This window comes from Nicrophorus vespilloides, unplaced genomic scaffold (assembly GCF_001412225.1).
Source record: "Nicrophorus vespilloides isolate i.1.1-1 unplaced genomic scaffold, Nicve_v1.0, whole genome shotgun sequence".
Classification (NCBI taxonomy): Eukaryota; Metazoa; Arthropoda; class Insecta; order Coleoptera; family Silphidae; genus Nicrophorus; species Nicrophorus vespilloides.
In genome coordinates this window covers 222,467-242,092 of record NW_017096087.1, presented here as the reverse complement: position 1 = coordinate 242,092, position 19,626 = coordinate 222,467, and the positions used below count along the sequence as shown (strand labels likewise).

Here is a 19,626-nt window from a genome sequence, read left to right as displayed (position 1 = left end):
GACTCATTCGTAGTATATTGTAATATAACAAATCGAGAAGTCAATGAACCAAAAATATAAACAAACTTCGAAGAAATGTTTATTATTTTGTTGTGTTAATCATCGCCTTTGTTTTATCAATAAATAATTGAAACTCATTAATGTCAATTTCAGTTTAATAAACTTACAAAATTTCAATTTAATACAATTAATGACTCAGAAACTTGGAAATAATTTGAAAACTTTAATACGAATTGAATTTTTAACAATTACAAAATAAATCATTTGGAAGTTACTAAGGGCAACTGTCAAAAGGTTGTCAATAAAAAATTAGTTAGTTACACAAAATCTAATGAGTAACGTTATTAGTACTAATAAGTTTCGTAGGATTATTTGAGATATTACTGTCAAAGTATCGAATAAATACCTATTTTTCGAACTATAAGACGCACCTCAAATGTAGAGACCTTTTATTAAAACAATAATTTAATTTTACTTTCGGACCATAAGACGCACCCAAATAAATTATTTTTCTTGTCTTTACTTAGCAGTTTCAATTGTTCCTCTTGTTTTTTCCATTTTCGAACCATTTTCTCTGTTGGTGGTGGAGCAAAATGTCTTTCTGCTGCTGCTCTGTTTCCATATTCATGAACCAAAGAAAACCAATAGAATCATTCTTCTTAATGAATTTAAAAAATCGGAAAATCGGAATTTGCATCAAGATAAAATTGATTTGAATTAAATAGAAAATACAGTCTTTAGTCTTCAGATTGTGATTTTTTTTTGTGGTTGCCAACAAATTTTGCGGCAAATTCAAATCTTGTGTTAATCTTGGGACACCTTTTATAATTAAAAAAATAAATATAAATTAGTATGCTTAGGATAAATAAAAAATGATAGATTTGTTGATTATAACCATAGAAACAATAAGATGACAAATAATGATTAAATGTCAATTGATCTGTCAAGTACTGTTTAAGACGCTGAAATTGGATTATGGAAATACTCGATTCATCGATTCTGGAAAACGGATCAATTATTAATGAAGGAAAATGTCTTATTAATAGAATCAGCTCTAAAAAGAAAGAGACAGAAACACGTCCATTTCACGCGATACAGCGTCAGCAGTTAAGGTAATTAGAGTTGCGCATGGACTGAGAATATTATATTAGTTTTCATTGGGGTTTCATTTTTCCACCTCGATTCGCGACACTTTGAAGAACTGATAAAAACAAACTGGTTTCGGTTCGTATTATGAAATAATGATATGCAGTAGCAAGCGGCATGTAGAATCAGACAACCTTGAGGAAATGAATCAATACTGTGTGTTTCCAGTGAAATGACGAATCCGCGTACAATTTTTAATCGCTGATTCCAACGTAAACCCGAAAAATCTGGACCGATCAATAGCAATGCGATAGCAAGTTTCCGATTGATTCAATACTTATTTTTTTTATTATTAGTTGCGTGCGATTGTGAAAAGTGACAAAGTCGAAGGGAAGTATTGCAGGTACCAATGTTGTTTGTTGTTGGTCAATGTTTCCGGTTTGTTCTTTTTTTTTCTTCTTCAATTTCTTTTCGTTAGTTAATATGAGAAGTACCGTAAGTGAGCCCGGTGCGTGTAAAAACCGCAAGTGACCAATGGAGGAAACCTTGTAACCAGGTACATGGACTGAACCTCCCACCACGACCAACTTGGATCCTGTGGTGTGGGTCCCCACAAGTATACAACTGGTATGGAAGTGAGTCATGTAGACTGGCTGCATTGGTTCGTCGAGCGAGTACCATGTATGGTGGTCGTCCAGTGTGAAACGCGATCGTGAACCATCCGTGAAGTCACCGCTGGAGTGGATTATCGAAAAACTGTTATCAAAAGAACGAATCGTTGGTGCTTGTGGTGCTGCTGCTTCACCTGGTGTTCCTAACCCGAGTAATGATAAGAGGATCGTCGATCGAATACCACAGCAAGTGTCCATTTCTGCAGTGGTCTTCAGCTCTTCACCGTCCGAAGAAAACCCGTTCAGCACTTAAGTCGACTTAAATCAGGTGAGTCGCCATTCATTGGGAAGCTAATCGGATGGGCCTTGGCAGTATCTGCGTTTAATTACGCGCGTATGCAAATCGAAAACTGCGATAAAATAATGGGACAACGAAGCAACAAACCATCAGATTACGTAACTCGTTATTGTTGTTGGAAATGTTTTTTTCTCTTTCTGCTTCGCTTCGGGCGAGGCGAACTGACGGATAGAAAGAGCGCCGCTAATGAGAGTTAACTTCGAAAATACGGTAAATAATCCGAAATGCTGGCTTTCTCCGGTTGGTAATCAAACGTTGCGCAATCGCCTTTTGTTTTGTCAATAGATAGTTGAAACGCGCCGCACCGAAACGAACCTTTAACAAAAACAAAAGCTGAACTTCGGTATCTACCTATACCATATGTTCAGAATCCCAAATTTTTTGGACAGGTTCGAACCAGTGTTGGAAATAATGACTCACCTGAAGAATAACGCATTCGAAGAAGTCATCGAACCAAAAATGCGCTTAGCAACGTAATTAAATCAACAAACCGAAGAGCAAATGATATCTTTTTGCTGATTAATAAAATAATCAATACGCTTTGTATATACAGCAATACCTCGCATAGTACGGTTTCATTTACTAAAATTTTCATTCATCAAAATAAAAATAAATTCAAACAATCTGGACTTATTATTAATCCAATATTTAGGTTTACGAGAAAACACAAAGTTTTTGTTTTATCTAGTTTAAATATTAGTAACAACTATTTGCAGTTGTAAACATAATGGAACTCGACGGTATTCCCCAAGTTTAAGTGCTTGCATTTCCTACAAATTCCTACATCTTTTGAAATAAACTTTTATCTAACTGCAAATACAATAGATTACAAAAGTAAGAAATATTATCTACAAAATCATTTTAAGAATATAACTTAAACTTTAAAAACAAGTAAGTAAACAAATTGTGGATTCATGATCAATACTAATTTTTTAAATTAAATGTTTTGCAAAAAAAAGTATTTTAGAGTCTTTAAGGTTTTTAAATTTTAAAGATTGGTTAGAAATAAACAAAATTTTCTTACATAGCAACGGAAAACGTCAATAAGTTTAAATTTCCATGGAGACAGACTAGAAGATTACTTGTCTCATGTTTCTGAGAATCCATTAAAGTAATGTATCGTTAACTGGATAAATTCGAATACAACAAAGACTGTTAAAGCACCTTGCAAATTGAACTTAAGAAATTATAATTTTTACAAATAATAAATATTTCTAAGAAACAAAATCTAAATATTTGATTAATGAAAAAAATATTGCTATTTTTTTATATTCTTACAATGAAATTACTATAGACGATTTTACCAAGGCTTTCAATCTTTACTCTGAAATAGAATTTAACATATTTCTTAGAGTTCATGAATTCAAAGAAACGTTTAATGAATATTAGATTGAATCACACATTAAAAGAAATCTTGTCTCAGATAAATATGCAATAAGTAAACATTACTTATCGCTAAAATAGTTGGCTTGAGCATATACTAAGAAACGTGCATTGTTTTATGTCACTTAGTTCCATTTATGAATCATTCGCTAAATATTTAAAGCATATTTTAATGAAAAACTGAGACATCTTTGCTTCTGCTTGTAATTGATTCTTATTGTGTATTAGAGTTGTTTATTAAATAAAAGTAAAAATAATTTCATGTTTAATTTGATACTTGCTATTCTCAAAGTAAACTAAGATTTATATAATATTCTAAGAAACGATTTTTATTTACAATTACTAATTTATAAATAGAATCATATAAATAGATTTGTTTTCTATAGAAAGAAAATCCAATTACGAATTGAAAATGTATTAAAGAAAAAAATATTTTTTATAATATATATTTCTTAGGTCTTTTTAGAGACTACAGACCTTGAGATTTTGTTAAATGTGTTAATTTGTTAAGTGTTAAGTAAATCGTCTTCGTTTCTATTTGAAAATGCGCACCGTTTCAAAATATATCCTCTAAATTCGTTGCTTAACTTTTGTTAATTGTTGATCAAGTACTTTTAGTTATATGAGATAAATGGAAATTAAATTTAAAAAAAGTTTTATGTACCAATAAAAAGGAAATAGTCTTCGTTTCTACTTGGAAATGCACACCTTTTCAAAATATATCCTCTAAATACATTGCTTAACTTTAGTTAATAAATAATCAAGTACGTTTAGTTACTTGTCTTTTTTTCCACTTGGATATACCCAACTTAACTTTCGTTAAGTATTGATCAAGTTATATAAATTTTAAAAAGTTTTTATGTACCAAGAAAAAGGAAATCGTGTTTGATTTGCTCTATTTGTAAATTAGTACTTTTTCAAATTCCCATCTTTAAACAAGTTGCTTAACTTCGGTTAACTGTCTATTATAAAGTTTCGTTATGTCATATAAACAAAATCTAAGTTTACTTAAAAAAAAAACGTAATATTTTTTTTTGTAAATTGATGACGAATGTTTAAAAACTATTCAAATATTCACTATTATATTACAACATTCTACATGCATGAGATTCGCAATTATTTTGCATATAAATAGACTTAGTTTCTAATTGATTTGCTCTATTTGTAAATTAGTACCTTTTCTTTAACCAATCTTTAAACAAGTTGCTTAATTTTCGTCAATTATAAAGTTTCGTTATGTCATATAAACAATTATATAAACTATTCAAATCTTCACCATTATATTACAACATTCTACATGCATGAGATTCGCAATTATTTTGCATATAAATCGTAAATTTGTAAATTAGTACCTTTTCTTTAGTCAATCTTTAAACAAGTTGCTTAACTGTCGTTATCTGTCAATTATGAAGTTTAGTTATGTCATATAAATAAAAATCTAAGTTTGCTTTAACAAAAACGATTTTTTTTTTGTAAATTGATAACGAATTGATGTCACTGTTAAGTGTTAAGTAAATCGTCTTCGTTTCTACTTGGAAATGCGCACTGTTTCAAATGATATCATTTAAATACCTTGCTTAACTTTCGTTAATTATTAATCAAGTACGTTTAGTTATATAGGATAAAAAGAAATTACAGTTTAAAACAAGTTTTATGTACTAATAAAAAGAAAATCGTCTTCGTTTCTAATTGATTTGCTCTATGTGGAAATTAGTACCTTTCCAAATTCCAATCTGTAAACAAGTTGCTTAACTTTCGTTAACTGTCAATTATGAAGTTTAGTTATGTCATATAAATAAAAATCTAAGTTAACATTAACAAAAACATTTTTTTCTGTAAATTGATGACAAATTGATGTCACTGTTAAGTGTTCAGTAAATCGTCTTCGTTTCTACTTGGAAATGCGCACCGTTTCAAATTATATCCTCTAAATACGTTGCTTAACTTTCGTTAATTATAAATCAAGTACGTTTAGTTATATGAGATAAAAAGAAATTACAGTTTAAAAAAGTTTTATGTACTAATAAAAAGAAAATCGTCTTCGTTTCTAATTGATTTGCTCTATGTGGAAATTAGTACCTTTTCCAAATTCCAATCTTTAATGAAGTTGCTTAACATTCGTTAACTGTCAATTATGAAGTTTCGTTATGTCATATAAACAAAAATCTAAGTTTACATTAATAAAAATGATTTTTTTTTTGTAAATAGATGACGAATGTTTAAAAAGTATTCAAAGCTTCACCATTGTGTTACGACATTCTGCATGCATGAGATTCGCAATTATTTTGTAACTCATTAACTAGAAAAACAAAATCTCTTTGTCTCTTTGCAACAGAAAATTAGATAATAACCAAATGTGTCACGTTCTAAATCCTCATTCGAAGTGTAACCATAATTTAGGCACGTATTAAACAATTAAGTAATTCGTTGCGTTAAATCTATTTTTTTTGTTTTGAAAAACCTTTATCGTTTGCGTTTTTTTTTGTTGATAATCTGAGATTTCGTTAATATCTAGTGATGGTTATGTGAAATACATCAATCTCGAGTGGGATTATTACCTCGTGTCTATTAATAAGTTAATTAGTGGATGGATGAGCGATATAGGCGAAGAGGAAAACTTTCACGAACGTAATTAGAATACATTTTCAACTTTCTAAATGGTTGATCCCGGAATATGAGAGACTACATATTTCCAACATTTTTTTCTTCTTTCCAGCCGTTTCGCTCTTCTATCTCAACCCATGTTTATTTATTTATTTATTTATTTCTGAAACAAACCGAAACGGTTATCTAAATATATACAAAACTCGCTTCAAACTTCCGACGTGACGAAATTTGAATAAATTTGATTTAATTCCTACACTAATTAAACTAAAAAGTTTTCCGCTTTTTTTAAACGTTATTTTTCACCAATTATTTTTGTTTGAATATTCATATTTCATATAGAAAAAGTTATGTAACCAAGAGAGAAAATTTCTATAATTTATCTAAAATATTCAAATTTAATTACTAATTAAATAATTATTTTTCTTTAGAATTCGATACAAAAAACTATTTGTACTTTGGACCCTTAACGTGTATTTAAATATACTTTACTACTTGATACAGTAAACACCAAACGCTGCGTTCTAATTATAGCAGATTCAAGTTCGAAAAAAAGTAAATCGATAAAGTTTCACTGTTCTTAATGATTGGAATACTGTCAATTTTTGGATGAAAATAAAAGTAAAGAGGTGGGCCATGAAACAATTTAATTCGAAAGTACACCTCGTACTTGGATTGCGTATCCGTTCCGAAAAGCGCTGATCTTGCGACAGAACAACAACAACAACAAAAATAAAAAGAAGTGTGTTCTGATAATCGAATGCAGCAACTATTGAATCGAAGAATGTTACTCGGCGAAGGACGTAGGCATCATAGGTCAATATCTTATTGTAATTGGATGATCTGATATTTGCTTCACTACGTTTGCCAATTGCGCCACCCACTTTCAATAATACTTGAAAAAAAAAAAAACAATCGAAAGTTTAAATGACTTGACTTTTCATTAAGTTTGAGTTTTAAGTTGAATTGACATATGTTAAATTCTCAAAAAGTATGATAGGTAATTTTGTTTAGAACTCTAAAAATAGAATGGGTGGAATAATTATTTGTTAGACTAATTAAAGCAGAGGATTCAAGGATTTTAATGAGTATACGTGCATATCAGTGATGTTCTTCGTTTTCTTGTAATTTATTATTGAAATTGAAGTTTTTTGTTCGGAGCGTACAAAGTAGTATCTTTAGATTTTTGCTTATAACTCGGAAAGTAGGAAGGGTGGAAATATGATTGAATACATTAATTAAAGCTTAATGTATAGAGAATAAAATGAGTATAGTTGCACGTTTGTGATGCTCTTGGATTTGTTGTAATTTATTATCAAAATTGAAGGAATGTCGATAAAGTAAAATTTTTCGTTATTGTTAAAATCTCTAAAATTGCGTTTAGAACTCGAAAAATATAATGGGCGGAATAATTATTTGTGAGACTAATTGAAGCTGAGGATTCAAGGATTTTAATGAGTATACGTGCATATCAGTGATGCTCTTCGCTTCCTTGTAATGTATTATTGAAATTGAAGTATGTGTATGCATCACCTTGTCACTTGAACTTTGACATTTATGTAAACAAATTGGAGGATGACAACATGTTGCTTAGGTTATAGTAGATTTTGAGATACAAAACAACATTCGATGTGCGAAGTTTATTATTACTGACAGGTATACCAGCAATATTTAGACAAGTACTTAGTTGTTAATTTGGGTAAATCCCGACTGTATCGAAATCCTGACGTTCGAAATCCCGACTATATTAAAGTCCCGACGTTTGAAATCCCGACTACCATAATCCCGACAATCAAAATCCCGACTATATCGACTTCACTACCTTTGCAAATTGCAACACCCACTTTCAATAATACTTTTAAAAAAAGAAACAATCGAAAGTTTAAATAACTTGACTTTTCATCAAGTTTGAGTTTTAAGTTGAATTGACATTGCATACGCATCACCTTGTCACTTGAACTTTGACATTTATGTAAACAAATTGGAGGATGACAACATGTTACTTAGGTTATAGTAGATTTGGAGTCGTGGCTACAAAACAACGTTCGATATGCGAAGTTTATTATTACTGACAGTTTAGTATACCAACAATATTTAGACAAGTACTTAGTTCTTAATTTGGGTAAATTTCGACTGTATCGAAATCCTAACGTTCGAAATCCCGACTATATTAAAGTCCCGATGTTTAAAATCCCGACTATGTCAAAATCCCGATTATATCGAAATCCCGACTACCATATAAATGTTATTGTAGAAATTTATAATAATAAAAGACACTGTCGGGATTTTGATATAGTCGGGATTTTGATTGTCAAAATTATGGTAGTCGGGATTTCGATATAGTCGGTATTTCGATAGACGGGATTTTGGTTGTCGGACTTGCAACCGGTTAATTTAGATGGCAGACTTAAGTTACAATTTGCATCAACTTTTATTAATGATTCGATTGAAATCAGGTATTATTATACCTTTGCGTAACATTGAAATAAATATATATTTGCAGTTTGTAATCCTTGAAAGTAACGTTAATATTTACTTTATAAAGTAATTACAAATGTGATTACTAAGAGAGAAAAAACTACTTGTTACGGCATTAAGTTGCTGTATTATAGTTTAATAGAAAAAAATTAAATGTAATTTTGATGTTGTTGTATGTGGGTAAGAGAATTGATGCATTTTCAATTAGTTGTTTATGCGTTGGCATGGAATAACCATGGTAATGAACTAAATACATTAAGTAAACGAAAGGAGGAGCGCAAATAGACAACCTTTGCGCCATATAATAAAGTCATAAAGTTCAAAGCTTATTGTTATTAAAAAAAAAAATTCAAATCTTTATTATTGACCCAATTTTTTACGTTACGTTAATCATAATAACGGTGTTATTGTATAATTCGGTATTCTACATAATACCTAGATTTGAGTCATGATTTTTCAGATAAATCTGTCATTAATTTAAGTTAAGTAAAATATACAAAATATATATAGTAAAATTATGAAATTTGATTATTAACATTTTTCAGAAATGGAAATAATAAGGAAAATGTTCTTGCTTTAATTTGTGAGATTTTTGCAGGAAAACCGGTACTACCAAAAAAAATCTGGTAGAATGGAAAGGCCATAGTTTTATATTTACTTGATGATCCTATTTGTATTAGAGGTTATGGAGTAAATAAATAAAACGTGGAAATCGTTACTTAGCAACGGTTAAAAAGCTTCTTATGTAACCTTAAAATAATTAATAGTTTCTGAGTTATCACAAAAAAAATGAACCATCAAATAAAACAATTATTTATAGCCTTGCAGCAAATATCAGTGTTTATAGCTTATTGTTGCGAATTCGTATATTTTTTTTTAATTGCATTTTCAAAAAATTATAATAAACTTGTTTAATTAAAGTTAAATTATCTGTGAAAATCCATTAAAACTGTTTCAAGCCTTGATTAATTTTATTGTTCTGCTCTGCATCACCTGTGTCGTTGACATTTCAATCTTGGAATTATTTACTTATTAAAGAAAAGACGCTGAAAAACGCTTTAGATTGCGAGTAAATATTTAGTCTGAACGAAGCTGATTATCTTAGACTTTGTATTGAAAGTAGTAGCACAAAGCACGCTGATTGTTCGTTTAATATTCTATATTTTCATTGCGAAGAGATTAACGAACGGAAACAAATAGACAGCAACAAACATTTTTTTTCTTTATCGGTGATGGAGCGTACTGAATAAATGCATATTGGAATAAGGCAGTCCATTGTTCGATTCCGAGTGGTGCGTATCAATTTCTTAAGTTGGAAATTTCGTGAAGTGTGCTTAGGCTAATTCGTGTTAAACGTTGTTTGATTTTGTTTGTTTGTTTGGTTGCAGAATAATGGCGGAATATTTGGAGTACGATTGGAAGGGTGGGTTGATATCTCGAGAAACCTTCGCCACTGAGCTGATGAGGTGTCACAAGGAGGTGGACAAAGAGACGACGATTCAGAGTTTGAGGACTTTGGTGCAACAGTCCGCTGATATCGAGATGAAGCGTTCCATTCAAGTGGACGATAGGAGTCTGTTGAAGTTTTTATATGCAAGGAAGTTTGATGTCGACCAAGCTTTCAGCCTAATCCAAAGCTACTTTGGGTATAGGAAGAAGAATCCGGAGATCTTCAAGAACTTCAACACGGACGCTGCTGATATAAGAAAGTCCTTGGAGGATGGTCTTCCCGGAGTGCTCGATTCCAAAGATAGGAAAGGCAGGTGCGTTCTGATACTCAACGCCAACAACTGGGACTGCTCCTACACCCTTCTCAGCGTCTATCGTGCTCTTTTATATACTCTGGAGGTGCTGATCAACGAAACGCAGTACCAAGCCAAAGGCTTTGTCGTGCTTGTGGATTGGACCGAATTTTCGTTTAGGCAGACGACGAATTTGAAACCGAGCGTTCTGAAGCTGATGATAGAAGGTCTACAAGACTGCTTCCCAGCGAAATTCAAAGGCATCCACTTCATCGGACAACCGTGGTACGTGGAGGCGGCGCTCACAGTGATCAAACCCTTCCTCAAGGACAAAACGAAGGAGAGGATCTACGTGCACGGAAACAACCTGAGCACGCTGCACGAGTACGTGGCCAGGGACATCCTCCCAACGGAAATGGGCGGGGAGCAGGCAGGATACAACCCGGAAGTGTGGCTCAAGACCATACTGAGCGCAGAAAAAGTCGAGGTCGTTTAGGAAAATCACAAAAGAGACAAAACGGAAGAGATCATTCTGAAACGGTGGGCAGTTCCTACGCGCAAAATTTTTAAGCTCGAAATTCCAAAAAAAAAAAAGTAATACTTTAAGATGAAAACAAGATATAAATATAATTAAAAAAAAATAAGAAAAGAGTTGCAGATCCTGCGACGATGATTAATTCAGATCCTCGTGGAAAGGAAACACGTCCCGAAATAAATTAATAAACAATGCAGGCTCTTTCGCATTCACGAATAACTCAAATATATAAACAAAGAGTTCATTGTGTTCATTGTTTGTTGGATGTTACTCATCATGACATTACGAACGAGTAGGCAAATGTCCTGGTGGCCGTGCAAGACGGGTTGCTCGAAATAAAAATATAACAAATGTATACATATATTTTTTTTATACACGTTAGATCACTTTATATCGGTGATGCAAGTAATTAAGTTGTTTTTTTTTTAAATATTAATTTGTTCTGTTTCTTAAGACGATGTGAAACCTCTCGATATTATTTGATTACTTGTAAATTTTTATATTAATTTATTTATACGCGTTATCTCTCTGTAAGTCACTCTGTGTACATTTAGCTGTAAGTCACTTCACTTAGGTTGTACGAGGCGAAAACGATTTGTAGGTTAAGATATGGATTGTCAAAGCGTTGAAGTGAAAACAATAATATGAGACAATAAATTACACTTTTTTTTAAACCCCTCTTTCAGTTTCTTTTGTCTTGAACCTGAATGTCTTATTTTATTCAACAACTTGCATTTATCTAATTGTTGGTATATATCTATACTTCATCGCGAATAAAAAAGACGGTGGTATTGCGAGGATAATGACAGCCTGGAATATACGTTATTCAGTTGCTGCAGTTGGGCTGAAAGGAAGCAGGTAACTCCAAACCTTGGAGTTGTTATAACCCCGAAAAATATTTTCAGTGAACTACTGAAAAGCAGTGACAAATGGAACGTAATTGTAAGGTAAATCAACATTTCAGAGAGGTATCAACAAACAGAACCTGAATGCTGATGAAGAAGAGGAGAGGTTTTTAGTAGGTAAGAATCCCACAGTACCACGAAACTACTGTGGTTTCTAGTAAGGCTTTCATCTCGAGGTAAAAAAATTGTTGATATAAACAGTTTTTGAACTGTAACTTAAAAGTTACAAACTTAATCGTTCAACATTTTCAAAGAAAATGAAAGGATTTGAAAGAAGATTACAATAAATTTTTGTTTTGATTTAAATAAAGAAGCCACTCAGAATGCTCCACTATCCTTCGCTAAACTTCAGAAGAAGTAAAACGAACGGTCATCGATGAAGATCCAAATTCGTAAGAATCCAGAGCTTCTGCCTCACGCTCAGATAGCAGAACTACGACTCATCATCGTGGTTTGTATACATGTCACGTTTGTGATATGTGTTGTGAAGATATACTACAGAAATGATCCTGTGAAGTATGATCTTAAATATTCCCAATTTTCAGAATCCTTACGTTCGACGACAAGTTACTAGTACTTGTAGAGGAGTCGAAAGCAGTGCCATCTCTCGTTTGGTCAAATGCTAATCACTAAGGTTATTTATTTTGAGTCATGTGCGCGCGATCACGTTAGGAACGCGAATATTGATAAACTTAAGTCGCTAATTATAAATTGGATGTAGTGAAAGCGATGAAATAGTAATACAAACTGAGTGATGAAATCCTTTTGAATGTAATGCAATTATTTGCAATTGGAATTTAATCATACAGTGTGGGTTATAGGATAGAGTGGTAATCAGGAAATCAAATAAAACTAATTGCGAAATTGTGTACGATCAATGCAATTGAGTACGAACAAAGCAAAAATGTAGAGTAATCTACAATGTATCGTCGTGTCCCATGATATATAGGTTCTGGACTATTTCCTAGTTCCATCATTGAATAAGCTTAGTGTTGAAAATAAATATTAAACAAATAAACATATTTTATTATTAAGTAGCAATATGTAAATGAACATATCAATACAACAGATAGGTGTCAAAATTGACAGTTTATAATATCTTCTCAGATAAAGATTAAAAGCTACTGGGAATGTTTCACTATACATCGCTAGACTTCAGAAGACAATTGTTTTATTGCATCATAAAATACGTGTGTTTATTGAAACAGACGTATTTATGATCGGGTATATAAATGTAGGCAATTCTCAATATGGAAAGATACATGTGACTTTCATTTGTTTTGTTGTTTATTGATGTAATTGAATTGTAAACAGGATCTTTATAAAAATATTAATTATAAAATAAATAAAATAAAATGTATTTTTATTATGTTATCAATAAATAGTGAGTACTTTTTTATAATAATATTTAAGTGATCGGAAGGTAAGTATTTTGCTTGTAATGATCATGTTAGCCAATATTGTGAAATCTCATTCAGAGAAAATAGTGTTTTTAGTAGAATACTTGGTTCATCTTAGCTATACTGGTTATCTAACCAAATACTATCATTTGTGAACATTAATATTATTAATAACTAAAAAAATAATAGTAATTTATTAGCCAAACATCGATACATAAAGAGAAGAGAAAAAAAAGTACAATTTATACATAAATAAATTTTAACATACATATATACTAATAGGCTGGGCAAAGGGCTAACGACCGAGGTCTTTCCGCCCGGGAACATAAACTTTCTTATGAAATAATATCAGTATTATAATAATAATATACAATGAACAACAGAAGAATAAGGGAAAAAAAAATATATATATAGAGTTGTAGTTTCTTTTTTAATAATCAAAGGATGAAGGGTGGAAGGGAGTAGTTGTAGGGTAATAACTAATTTCAAGTACATTGGGACATCGGACAAATCGGACAACAAAAGATTTTTTATGTCTGGACAACAAAAACTTTACTGGTTGACGTTACTTTTGGGAGCTAAAGTTAGTGACTTAAGTCGCTTCTTCAAATTGTATTGTATTGTTTTTGAATGAATTATTTTCGTTAAGATTCTTATACATCTTTCATAATTTACTATATTAAATAAGTATAAGTAAGATTTTCTTAAGATTTTCGTTTTGATATTTGTTTTTGATTAAGGAGAAAATAAAGCAAAATAACTAAAAATAAATCTAATAGTATTATGAGGAAGTATTGCTCATCTTAGATGTAAATATAGTTGTATACGTTGATATGAGTCTAATTGGAAACATAAAAACATAAGTTAAATGTGTTGAGGGAAGCAGACGTCTTCAAAAATTCCGAAGTTTATGTAGAAGTTATAACTTTTTATTTTTGTAGAGGAGAGGAAACCTTACATAGGGACCACGGGTGGAGCAGTCGTGGTACTGTGGGATTCCTACCGCACTAAAACCTCTCACCTTCTTCGTCAGCATACAGGACCTGTATCATTTTACTACTCTGCGATGCTGATTGTCTTTTCCTGTTTGGTACTTCCCTTAGATCATGTTAATGCTTGTCTCCACTGCCACTGCCCTTTTAGGCCCTCTGCAGCCGCTACAATATCCCAGCTCTCCTCACTCTTCAGCATTTCACTGACAACATTTTCCGGCTCTAGCAGAACTTCCAATTCTGCCTCCGCCTCGTGCTTTCTTCCAAGCCATCTGCAGCGTGTGCTCAGGGCTATCGTCATCCTCACAGTACCAGCACAATTCATCTTCCTTCTTTGCGATAAAGTGCAGATACTTGCCAAAGCATCCATGACCAAACAACGCCTGGCTCAAGTGAAATGTTGTTTCGCCTTGTTTTCGGCTTATTCAAGGCTATAATTGTGGGATTAGGCTTCCAGTCCAGGGGAAGTTATATCTAGTTACATTCTAACAGAAAGTGTCATTCAAATAATTTGCATATAGCAAACATTTATCAAAACATATTACGAATTTTGTTAAACAGTTATGTTCTTATCATTCTATTGATAAAGAAAATGGAATTAGGTCATATTTATAAATATGAATAGAAACATACATTTTTGAAATTCTATTTTTACTTTGTAACAAACAAATTCAATTTGCAAAATATATACATTTTTGTTTATCAAATTTTTATAAGTTTACATTAATTTTGTAAAATTTATTGTACATTAAGACTTAACATTTGAAATACAAAAAAAATCTATATAAATTACAAAGTTTCTATCTTAATTTAATAGAATAAATCAATTTTTGTATTCAGTTTAATTTTGAAAAAACTTTTAATTTTACTTTACATACAAAAACATGATTTTGTTTATAAAATTTTGATTTCATCATAAATACAATAGTTTTGATGAAACCGAAAGAAAATTCAATACATTTTGTTGAAAATCTTAATAATGTCTCACCTATACTAATCTAATACATTAAATTATCTTACTGTAAAAAAACGAAATGTAATAATTCCGTTACATGGAAAACATCCAATGAGTTTGTAGTCTTTGTATGCAACCAAATGTACACGCAAGTGCAGATAATTACGTCGTTACGCAACGACGACGCCGTGACGTGACGTGCCGTTCGCTGGTCTCTTTAGCGCTCACTAGGAATTCGATGTCGTCCAGTTTGGTGCCGGATTTCGCGACGGCAAGGCTGTGCGCTCGGAAACAAAGCGCGTACCGAAAGTTTCAAAATTTATAAACAAATTTACGTAACATGTTGACGCGCGATTGCACTAAATTTTGAATAAAAAAACAACAAACAAACAGAAACAAGATCAATCAAAACCAGACTATTATTATTAGGTAACGAATGAGTGAAAGTTACTATAAGTTGCATAATTTCAAAGCGAAAAAAAAACGCAAACAAACGGTTTGGGTAGAGAAAAAATAATTAAGTTTACTGCTGACACCTAGAGTATTGTTGTTTTTACATAATATGATTTTGGTTCGTATTGCATATTTTTTTTTATTTATTTAATTATCTCTAACATTATCTGTGGGATTCTATCTATGATTTTTTTCCTCTCTTCTGTCGCAACGTGCTCTAACTTAGTATAAACCACTTATTGTTTTATGTTTGGTTGGGCTTTTAATTGTTCTCTCTCTCTTTCAATGTCAGGTGCAATTAACGCTCACGTTCGAAGAACGAAGATTGTTGCACCAATTATAATAAGCGCGTTGCATATTCATCGATCACACGAAACTCATTATAAAGTTCCACTAACAAAAGTTGAAACAGAAATAGAAGGATACAAAATAAAAATAATGTACAGGTACAAGAGTAACGAGCATTGTTCCAAGGATGAGCGACGGGGCGAGGATTACCGCGAGGTTCCGTTATGAGTGCACAAATTTTTGCACGCACTAATAATCGCCTACAAAATAACTAATGCTCATGTTGATGTATCTTTTCAAATAGATTGCACATTATTATTCAAATCCATGAAGAAATCACGTGTAAAACGAACGACTAATACTAATAGTTAAGTATAGTAAGTCTTGGTAATTTGTAGATAAAAAAATACAGAAATTTTACATGATAATTCTTACTGATATATAAAGTTATTAATTTATGAAATAAAGTAATGTGATAATTAGTAAATTGCTAATTAAGAAATAAACTTACAAACAAGACAATTTACATATTAAAATGTGTACTTATTACGTTTAGTGTTCATTTGTAACTAAATTTAGCAAAAAAAAGTCCATGTTGTTGTTTTTTTATTGCAAAAAAAAAATATGTCTAATTCTGTGTTAAATAACGGTTGAAATAAGATTTGGTGAGAATAACGCTAATTTTTCTTGATCCGCTTTCCACGTTCGTATGCAAACCGGAATGCCGGTTCTCTTTTGTGTCGCGGTTAGGATGGATGTTTCCGTTGTTCTACTTAGTTTTTATTTTTCGTTGTTGTTGTTGTTTTTTTGTAGTGCTCCTCCATAGAAATAGAAAGAAACTACGAGAAAACGAAAGGCGGACACCAACAAAAAATGTATATTGTAAGCGTAGGAAATTTCACTTAGATCGAAGCACACGGCATACTTTGCTTTATAACTACTGCAGTAACGAAAAACGGATTCCTGCACGAACATCCTCGACGCCTTACCTTAAATCACTTCACATGTCCGTGTCAATTGCGACAGACGAAAACGACCAATTTCTTTATTCACGCTATAAATAATCAACTACGAAACGATTCATTTTTTTAAAAAGACATATTAGATTCAGTCGGAAAGTAATTGGAATTTAGTGTGACGTTTTGATAGCTGTCAAACATTTTCGTCAAAAATAACGCCATCTGTTTTTAACTATTAAATCAATATTTTCATTAGTTATTTTATGAAATTCCTTAATTAATTTTCGAATTTCAGATAAACTGAATGAAATAAGAAAAATCGGTTGATCTGTCATTATTGTCAGTTGTCATTGTCAACTGTCATATTAACGTCAAAAAGACGCCATCTATAACAATAATTAAAAAAGAAGTCATGTGGCAAGTGTTTAGATACGAATTGATTTGATTATAATGAAACAATTTGTGTGAAAATGTATTTATTTTATTTGTATACTTTAATATAATTATTGCAAAAACATTATTAAAGCATTTCAATAAAATAAGAAAAATCGTAAGTTCTGTCATTGCTGTCAGTTGTCATTGCCAACTGTCATATTAACGTCAAACAACACCATCTATAAGATTACCTTTAAAAAACGTTATGTGACAAGTGCTTAGATGCAAATAGATTTGATAATAAAACGAATAACAAAATAATTTCGGCATAAATTTATTTATTTTTTTTGTGTATACTTTAGTATAATCATGGCAATTGCGTTTGAATAAAATAAGAAAAATCGTAAGTTCTGTCATTGTTGTCAGTTGTCATTGCCAACTGTCATATTAACGTCAAACAACACCATCTATAAGAATACCTTAAAAAAAGTTATGTGACAAGTGTTTAGATGCAAATAGATTTTATAATAAAACGAATAACAAAATAATTTCGGCGAAAATTTATTTATTTTATTTGTGTAGACTTTAGTATAATTATGGCAATTGCGTTTGAATAAAATAAGAAAAATTGTAAGTTCTGTCATTGCTGTCAGTTGTCATTGCCAACTGTCATATTAACGTCAAACAACACCATCTATAAGAATACTTTAAAAAAAGTAATGTGACAAGTGTTTAGATGCAAATAGATTTGATAATAAAACGAATAACAAAATAATTTCGGCATAAATTTATTTATTTTATTTGTGTATACTTTAGTATAATTATGACAATTGCGTTTGAATAAAATAAAAAAAATCGTAAGTTCTGTCATTTTTAGTTATCATTGTCAACTGTCATATTAACGTCAAGTGTGACAAATGTTTAGATGAAAATAGATTATAATTTTGAAAACGTAATATTACTTATCAAATCACATATTTGCGTAATAAAAACAATATTTTCTTTTATAAGATTGTGGGAAATAAAAATTACCGGTAAATGATCATCAAATCAAAAGTAATTACGTGCAAGTATGTCATTTAAAAAATAAAAGAAGTATTACAGTAATAGTTTTGTGTCCAATTGGAAAATGGCAGTTGACATTAAAACTATAAAAAAAACAACTTTATAATTGATTCATTAAGTCGTTGTTTGTCTTCCACTGTTGCTACTGTAGAAGATGTAAAACGTATGTCGTGACTTCTACAAATTCCATAATTTCGTGCACGCAATGCAACGTTTCCGAATGGTGAAAACATCATTAATTCGAGAAAGGAAAAAATGAAATGAAATTTAACGAAATAGAAGCGATGATAACATTGTGTTATTGTAGTTTGAAAAATGTCAATTGATAAGAGTCTCAATGTCACCATACATATTGCACATAAAACGTGGCGCGAATTCGTTCCTTTTTTAAACATTGATGGATTTTTAATGGTTTGGTTTAAAATAATTGTGGAATACATAAAGCGAAGAGAAACTCGTTCGAAAACAATGAGCTAATAACGGTTAAAAAAGCAAATGTTTCATAAAGCGATGGAACAGATGGGTTATCATTGAATTGACAGGTTAGATGTAAAAATAGATGACCTGTTTCAATGGGATTTCCAAATAATAATTTTATTGAAGCTACAACTTTTTTTTGCTGTTTAAAGTGTACATTTTTTATGTTTTATGTACTCAAAATAAGGTTAGGTTATGTAACTTTTTGGTAACGTCACTTAACTAACATCACTTAATTTGATCTAACCTTAATGTTATATTATTAGGCTAGGTTAGCATTCGATTGTTGCTTAATCTGATTATTAAACATATGTAATTATGTAATTACGATACAAAGTAATTGTAACCTAACTTAACCTAACCTTCAAAACTAATTTTTACATACAAATATTACATAAGTTAATCAAAGACCACAAGGTTATATCTAATTTAAATTGAATACTTAAAATAAGTTTAAGTTATATAACTTTTTGACAGTTTAATGTATATGAAGTTACTTAATTTAAGTCTATGAAAATATTGAATAATTTATTGAAAAATATTAAAAAAATGAATCTTTGAGTTAACCTAACCTAATTGATATTTTTTTTAGAATTATTTGGTTTCGAAATTATTATATCTACAATTAAACATAGTATTATATAATTACGAAACATATTTAATCTAACCTTAACCTTCAATTTTATGTATTACATACATAATAAAAGGTGTCCCAAAATTAACGCAAATGCAGTAAAGTGTCAAATTGTTTTTTTTTTGGGTTCCCAACACTTTACTACACAAATGGCGGCAAATTCAAATCTTGTGTTAATTGTGGGACACCATTTATAAGATAAATTAATCAAGAAACACGTTTGTGAACAAAAATACAAAATAATATTATTGAAAATGAAAATATCTTCTTCAAAGTGTATCAGAATAGTAAAGATCAAATATAACCTAAAAATGATAGATTTCGAG

General features: G+C 30.9%; 2 protein-coding genes across 4 annotated transcripts in view; both read left to right on the top strand.

Moving 5' to 3' along the window:
• Positions 1 to 1,717: 1,717 nt before the first annotated feature.
• Positions 1,718 to 11,471, top strand: LOC108569461 (clavesin-2-like). Its single transcript, XM_017931018.1, has 2 exons — positions 1,718 to 2,025; positions 9,909 to 11,471. Exon 2 carries the CDS (start codon positions 9,913 to 9,915, stop codon positions 10,756 to 10,758), a length of 846 nt encoding a protein of 281 aa, XP_017786507.1. The 5' UTR covers positions 1,718 to 2,025; positions 9,909 to 9,912; the 3' UTR covers positions 10,759 to 11,471.
• A 3,839-nt stretch (positions 11,472 to 15,310) lies between these two features.
• Positions 15,311 to 19,626, top strand: part of LOC108569467 (WEB family protein At5g16730, chloroplastic) — a 21,869-nt gene continuing 17,553 nt past the window's right edge. For 2 of the 3 annotated variants that reach the window (XM_017931028.1, XM_017931026.1), the window contains exon 1: positions 15,587 to 15,620. In XM_017931028.1, coding sequence (XP_017786517.1) covers positions 15,612 to 15,620 — 9 coding nt within the window. In that variant the 5' untranslated portion in view covers positions 15,587 to 15,611. Of the gene's footprint in view, positions 15,479 to 15,586; positions 15,621 to 19,626 lie in introns of those variants that run through there. The other variant, XM_017931027.1, reaches the window with a different exon arrangement.